At 44.2% G+C, this 7,220-nt stretch overlaps 1 protein-coding gene across 1 annotated transcript in view; it reads right to left on the bottom strand.

Annotated features, from left to right (window-relative positions):
- Ttr (transthyretin) overlaps positions 1–3,126 on the bottom strand; it is an 8,153-nt gene extending 5,027 nt beyond the window's left edge. The window contains exons 1-2 of the mRNA XM_008828839.3: positions 3,013–3,126; positions 1,934–2,064 (exon numbers count right to left, since the gene is read on the bottom strand). Of these exons, the coding sequence (XP_008827061.1) occupies positions 1,934–2,064; positions 3,013–3,081 (200 nt within the window). The 5' untranslated portion in view covers positions 3,082–3,126. The remainder of the gene's footprint in view (positions 1–1,933; positions 2,065–3,012) is intronic.
- Positions 3,127–7,220: the final 4,094 nt, after the last annotated feature.

Below are 7,220 nucleotides of genomic sequence, written 5' to 3'. Positions count from 1 at the left end.
GAGAGAGAGAGAGAGAGAGAGAGAGAGAGAGAGAGAGAGAGAAAGAGATTCAGGCTGGATGAAATTCATGACTGTTCCTGAGAGTATTATAAGCTGCTCTAACTCTATAGTCACCTGTGACAGTCCAGTGACAGTCCAGTACCACATGATAAGGCAACTTCTGGAGATGGTTTCATTTGTCATAGCAGAAAACCTACTGTACAAAGAACATGTAACTGACTTTTTTTCCCTTTTATGTGTTGAATTTGTTTGGTAATTCTTTGCCAGCGACAAATCCCTTTCCATACGGGCACAGGCTCAAAATGCGAAACGTTAGAAATCTCTCCCCATTTGCTGACAACGAAGACAGATTAAAAATGGAAGTTGTTTAGTGACTTTGACCATGCAATCCTTGGCCTTGGTACAAGAAAAAAGGTTGAGAAGGAAACCTGAAAACTGTTGGTGTCAATTCTAGTCACATTTGGAAGATCCCTTAACCACTCTGCATGTTGTGTCTGGCATTTATGTGAGCACACATCAGTTAACAAGTAAAAGTGCAACTAAAACCACACCAAAGAAAATGATCTTCCCAACGATGGGTGAACAACTTTACGTGGTTCTTGGGATTCATTTAAAACCTGGCAGAAATTCTTCACCCAGGACACACAAATGCTGAGCGTTCCTCTTCCGCTCAGTGCTGGGGTGCTTAGTCACTCCTAAGCTTGCTTTCACCACTGTGTGTCTTTGGAATTCTTGCTCGTCGCCATTAAAAAACAACAAAAATTGCAAAGTGGGTAATGTAGGTGAAAAGTCGTTTTTGCATAGGTGGCAGGTGAGGGGTGGTGCGTGATTGTGAGGTTAATCCGCAGCAGGGTTTAGCTGTGTGGGTGTCCTTCCATGTGTTTCTTACGAAGTGTGACAGCCTCTAGCTTGCACAGAACTGGTCTTCTGAGTGTTCATTAGAAAAGGCCTCTGATCTGGGCAATCCCATAAGCTCTGAGCAGCTTGCCAGTTCTTTTCCTTTCAGTAATAAATTGACACACACGCACATCTTTCCTAAAATTTTAAAACAAGGACTCAAAACTTGAATACCACCCAGGGGTGATACAGGGGAATCTGTAAAACTCTGGAAATTAAATGCACGGTGTCCTATGCATGTGGTCTTTTTGCCTTTTTGTGGACATGGAGTCTATAACTTTTTTACTTTGTGAGTACGTGTACATCTGTATGGGTGGTGGTGTGTATGTGTGTGGTGTGTATGTGTGTGGCGTATGCACATGTGCATGTATGTGCAGAGGCCCAAGGTCAAAGTCCTGTATCTTCCTTCATTGCTCTCTTTATTTACTTATTTGCTTATTTATTTATTGAGACAGGGTTTCCCTGTAGCCCCAGCTGGCCTGGAACTTGCTATGTAGACCAGGACATTGGCCTCAAACTCAGAGATCCACCTGCCTCTGCCTCCCAAGTGCTGGGATTAAAGATATGTACCATCATACCCAGCCACCTTCATTATCTGAGACAGGATCTCTCACTGAACATGAAATCTATCCAGCTATGCTGGCTGTCCAAGAAACACCATGAATCCTCCTCTCTCCAACCTCCTATGCTGAGGCTGATGTTACAGGTATGCATTGTCATGCCTGGCTTTTTACGTGGATTCCGGGGATTCAAACTCAAGTCCTCGTGTTTAGGGGACAGGCACTTTACCAACTGAGCCATCTCCTCAGTCTCTGGAGCCTATAATTTTCATCACCTTCAAGTTGGCTGCGGCATGAGAGGGCTGCAAACTCCTAAAGTGGTAGAGCTACAGATTTCTTTGCTTTTTTTCTACCATCAGCCCTAGACTGCACTCTGGTTCCCAGTCATTCTCAGCTAAGCAAAGCAAGGAAGCATGGTTCTTGATCCCTGCCCACATTTTAAACCTACAATATAGCTGGGGGCTGTGGCAGCTTACCCAGCAGCGAAGGGCTCCCAGGTCCCATCAGCAGCCTTTTTGAACACTTTCACTGTCACATCGACAGCAGGACTACCTCGGACAGCATCGAGGACTTTGACCATCAGAGGACATTTGGGTTCTCCAGGGCCCTGGGTGTAGAGAAGACAAGTGAGATGTCAGAGAAACTGATCAGAGTGAACCAGTTTATTCTTTCTGGTGTTAAAATCCGGAACAAAGCTAGAAGTACATGCTGATTCCATTACCACTAATGTAAGTGTCAACAGTTAATGAGCTTCCCTATTCAGAATAACACAGACACAATTGTTTCCAAAACAAGAATGGTTTCTGCCTCCAGACATACTGCCGCTGACCAGGGACACACATAAGGAATTTTCAAAGGGAAAATGGGCCCTCTCTATTGAGCAGAATTACTGAAAAGATGCAAAGTGCTCAAAGATAGAATTGTTATTTTTTTGGACCATTTTAAGCAGCTGTTGCTGTGGCAGGTCCCTCTAGTCATTGTAGAACAATGCTCAACTACGTATTGCTCCACCGTACCAGTTAATTCTTCTAAAGGACTCAATCAGATATTGGAATAGCGTGCCGAAATAAATAATCAATAAATACATTTTGATTAGTCAAAGAACCCAAATATGATCTTGTGCAACATGTCTACTAAATACATTAAATATACTTCTGGAGAATTCAGTATGAGCAGTTTCATTGATGCTGTCTGTTTTCTACTGCTGGAGATCGTACACAGGGCCTTCCACAAGCTAGGCATGAGCGCCACACTAAGTTACATCCCCAGTCCTTTCGCATCCTTGTTTCTGTGTTTATTTCATGTTCATTACCTAAGAATATTGAGGTGCTAAACATTACAAACTCAGCGCACCAAAGCAATGGGAGAAAGAGCCTGGGTCTAAACCCCAGCTCAGCAAACTCTTCTTTTTGAAGTTTGAATCCATGCTATGAGACGTAGACAATGGGTATCCTTGCCTAATAACCCACACTTGTTCTAAAGCTGGAGGAAGCCTCTTCCCTTTCACCTAATGTACATTTGCAATGTCTGGAAAGGGCTTCACAGGATCACTTACCGTAGGGCCAGCCTCAGACACAAATACCAGCCCAGCGAGGCAAAGGAGGAACAGCCGATGGGAAGCCATCCTGCTAGGACCCAGGACCCAGTGGACTTCTGTGATGGCTGCTCCCAGGCTGAGGGGCTTTTATATCCCCTTCTCCCAAGCCAGGCTGCTGATCCCTGCCAGTCTGACTCCAAACCTGCTGATTCTGATTATTGACTTAGTCAACAATGGGAGAATAAGTAACCTACACAAATATGAACCTTGTCTGGGGAGATTAGAGCATTGGAACATTCACTCTATGAAATATTCTTAACTGGTCATTTGACCAGCTAGATCCACACAACAAAACAATTTGAACCAAACAAAAACAGCCTGCTGGTTCTGGCTGAATGCAGGAGCATTCTTGAGATTTCTCCTTTCACTTAATTCTGTGCGTCTGGCTCACTTTCTATGTATTTTATCTTTCGTTTTAGAGGGTGGATGTAAGTTGTAATGATTTATCTCACCCTAACTGACATCTGGCTGCCCGGGTTTAAATACAGTGTGTTAGAAAGTGTCATTGCACTTGGCTATACGTCCACCAGCCAACAAGGAGGAAAGACTGGCATTTTAAAGAGCCTCTTGTAGCCAAACTGAGCCATTTGGAAGCTTTGCTCAGTCTGCGGTTTCTCTGCATTTTGTAACTGTCCCGCCCTGTCTCTCTGTGTCTCTGTTTCTCAATCTCTCTTTCTCTCTCTCTCTTTCCCCCTTCCCCTCTCCCTGCTTCCTAGATAATGTTCATCTCAAAGAATAATGGCATATTTCAAATTGTCATTGGTGAGGCTGAACTACAGCAACCTTTTCTGGAAGGAAATACAGATGAATGAGGTAACTAGGAGCCACATCTGACAGCATCTCTTCTTGATTGGCCTACAAGTCTAGAGGTTATAATAATCAGATGATTCACTGGTCAGGTACCAACTGGGGTGCGCGCGTGTGTGTGTGTGTGTGTGTGTGTGTGTGTGTGTGTGTGTGTGTAAATTAAGACAGATTTTTAGCTTTGCATAGACAAACAAACATGTAAGAGCTACTGAGAAGTGTGTGTTTTGGATACATGTCAAGGGCAAGTCCAGGTTGGAGCACTTAGAGTTGGGGGAATATTCTCAAGGTTGACAGAATCAGGTTGGGAGAGATTCAACAAGAAATTGTAAAGAAAGCTAGGCATGGTGGTACATGTCCTTGATCCCAGCACCTCAGAAGCAGAGGCATGTGGATCTCTGTGAGTTTGAGGTCAGTCTGGTCTACATAGTGAGACCTTATTTAAAAAAAAAGAAAAGAAAAGAAAAAAAAGGAGAAAGAAAGAAACTGCAAAGGAGACCAGCTTCCAGGGAGACATGGAGGAGCCAGGAATGTGGAAATGTGCAGGGAACTTCAGGAATGTGGGTTGAGGTGAGAAAGTCCCGTGAAGAGGTCGGGGAGAGCACATAGGCAGGCAGAGCCTGACTGGGAGGCAGGAGTGAAGACAGGTCTGAACGCTTTGAGAGGTCCTGACTTGTCTAGTCCCAGGTCTGCTGCTCGGTCTGCTTCCTCTGAGTCAGTTAATAGGTCAGCCGAACATCTTGTTTGTTTGTAAGATGGAAACATCCGCTCTTCTACGTCAAAGGGCTGTTTCAAGAACTTTCAACATGAGGTGATGGAGATGCACTTTGTAAACTGGAAAGCACTTTTGTCATATGATTTGGTCCAGCATGTACCTAAAGAAGAAACGCTTTCTCTCCTGTCTAGGGCATTATCACCCAACATTATCTTGATTATTTCCCATTGCTCAGAATGGGTAGTGAGCTTATTCTCTGTTTAGGAGTCCTAAACATTTGAAGATTCTTTCACAACCCAGAAAAATCTGCCACCCCCGTGTTAGCCCTATTTCTGCTGAAACCAAGACCCGCCCCCCAGGGATCATGTAAACCAACAAAGCTGAGCTGCCACCTGCCCCTAGGCACTAGTATTTCTTTAGGCATTTCCGACAGCATCTGGCAGACCCCATGCTTGGACTTCCCAATCCCTAGGTTCCCTCCAGCTTAAGGCCAGGTCATATTTCTAGAGGCACTGTTGTACTTCAAGTTTTTCTTTTTTCCAAAAACGCACGCCTTGTTTTTCTCATCCAAGTCCTCTCCCAGTCTCTTTTAACTTTGTGGTTACTGGTCTTCTGATGGCCATTTAAGTAGTGGACAACAGCTTTTTTTTACTCCCAGGTAAACATGCCCACTTGTTGAGTGATTCCTCTTCAGACACAGTACCAGGAATCCTCTCCTTGTGGGGCTTTGTCCTCTGGCTTCATCTCACTGGTCAATGTTTCTCTTCAAATGTGATGCACTGGACCCGATACATACTCCAGATAAGATCATGTCAACTCTGAGGATGTGGACACAGGGTGGTGGCCTCCCTTAGCAAAGGTGCTCTGCAACAAATGTTGCATCCTGAGTGCATTTATAACTGTAGGTGCTGTGACCCACCCTGTCCTGCATCATAGCACTGTCTCCTGTGACCTCTGAGTCACAATGTCCTAACATAACCACAGAGTATCCATCATGGAGGGCTTTGCTCATTCATCAATTTTAATCTAAATATAGGAACTCAGGTTTCTCTCCGATCTATCACATCTTGCTAGTTGTGGCCTACCATCCCAGACTACTGACATCTGATAATTGATTCTGTACCTCAGTGTACTAGATAGAACACCATCCACACCACTCACCCTTTGGACACTCCGACTTGCTTGCTTTCTGAACTGATACTGATTTGAAAGCCATCTTAAAAAACTGAATATGAACCAGAGGAAGAGGTGAAGAAAACGTGAGGCAGTTTGGAGCACAGGGAGAATGCCAAATGTGATCAGAAACTACACATAACTCTGAGAGAGAGGGAGATTATCAGGAAAAAAGGTTTGTGCAGAGGCCTGTGGATCAGGAGGTAGACAGTGTAGAGTCAGACAAAAGGCAAGCAGGTCTGATGGAAAAATTGACAAAGAAAGCAGGAATGCATTCTTTGTCCAAGGCCTGCTTTTATGGAACAAAGGACAAATGTACACATAGCCTAGGGCTCCTTGCCTGAGAGTAGATTCACGCTGACAGAGGGGTGGACAGATAAACAGTCTTCTAAAGAGAAGAGGGTATGGCTTTCCCATGTTTACTTGAGTTTGTCAAAGCTCTTCCCAGAGGATGGCTCCTCAGATCCACTAAGAGGGTGAATGTCCGTCAAAGGTCACTGCCTTCCTAGAGTCCTGAGCCTTTGCTGTACACATTGCCTGCTCTGGGACTAGGATCCAGATTCACAGCTGGAAAACACAAAGCCCATTAGTGAAATGCTTAAGCTATAAGGTGATGTCTTTGCTCAGCCTTTACGGCCTTTCTTCACATTCTGGCTATGGAGTTGTAACATAGATGTTTAACTGAGGTGAAAGAAGACCAATTCAGTGATTACATCGAATATGTGGCAGTTAACGAACAGCTCAGGCTGGGTCTTAGTTTAAGATTATTCTGCCTTCTCTCTTAATGATGTAGGCCTTATTGACTATAATCTTTCCTAACCTAGAGAAACAATTTCTTCATTTGTTTTCTGAGGGTCCACAGCAAATACCCAGTCAGTGGTCTGTAGACCCTGGAATGTTTGCTAATATCACCAGTAAGCTGATTAGTGAGAAAGGAATTGGAGGGCCAAGTGGTTGGGCTGCTACTCACGGTGGGGGACTTAGAAGGAAAGAAACAGCAGCGTTTGGGGCCCTGCACCTTTACAGCTCAAAGAATTCAATTTTGTCAGTGCCCCTTGAGGTGACTAAGCCCTGGAGTTTTGATTAAAGGTAAGGAAATCGTGACGGTCTCATTTTAAAACCATAATGCTGATTTAATTAATAATCAAATGGTTGTCTGAAGCAAGGAATTGGAACAAAAGGGCTTTGCATGTTTTATGAGAATATTTTCTAGGTAGAGAGTCTACATAAATTTCCTTATGTCTTTGTAAAACACACATTTTTTTGGCCTGGGCGTGCTTGTGCCTGCCTTACCTAGTGCGTCCTTTCCAGGGAGCTGAGCAGCTAACGAAAAGACCGTCCCCTTTATTTTCCCTTCCTTCCTGTTCTAACCATCCAAGTGAAGACGAATGGTATTGAGGCTACGGTCAATACAACACCTTTTATTTTATATTAATTCTAGTTTCACTCTCACGGTTGAGCCACAGAGGCCGTC

This window comes from Nannospalax galili, unplaced genomic scaffold (assembly GCF_000622305.1).
Source record: "Nannospalax galili isolate Female #2095 unplaced genomic scaffold, S.galili_v1.0 scaffold252, whole genome shotgun sequence".
In the NCBI taxonomy this organism is placed as follows: domain Eukaryota; kingdom Metazoa; phylum Chordata; class Mammalia; order Rodentia; family Spalacidae; genus Nannospalax; species Nannospalax galili.
This window is presented reverse-complemented; position numbering and strand designations above follow the sequence as displayed.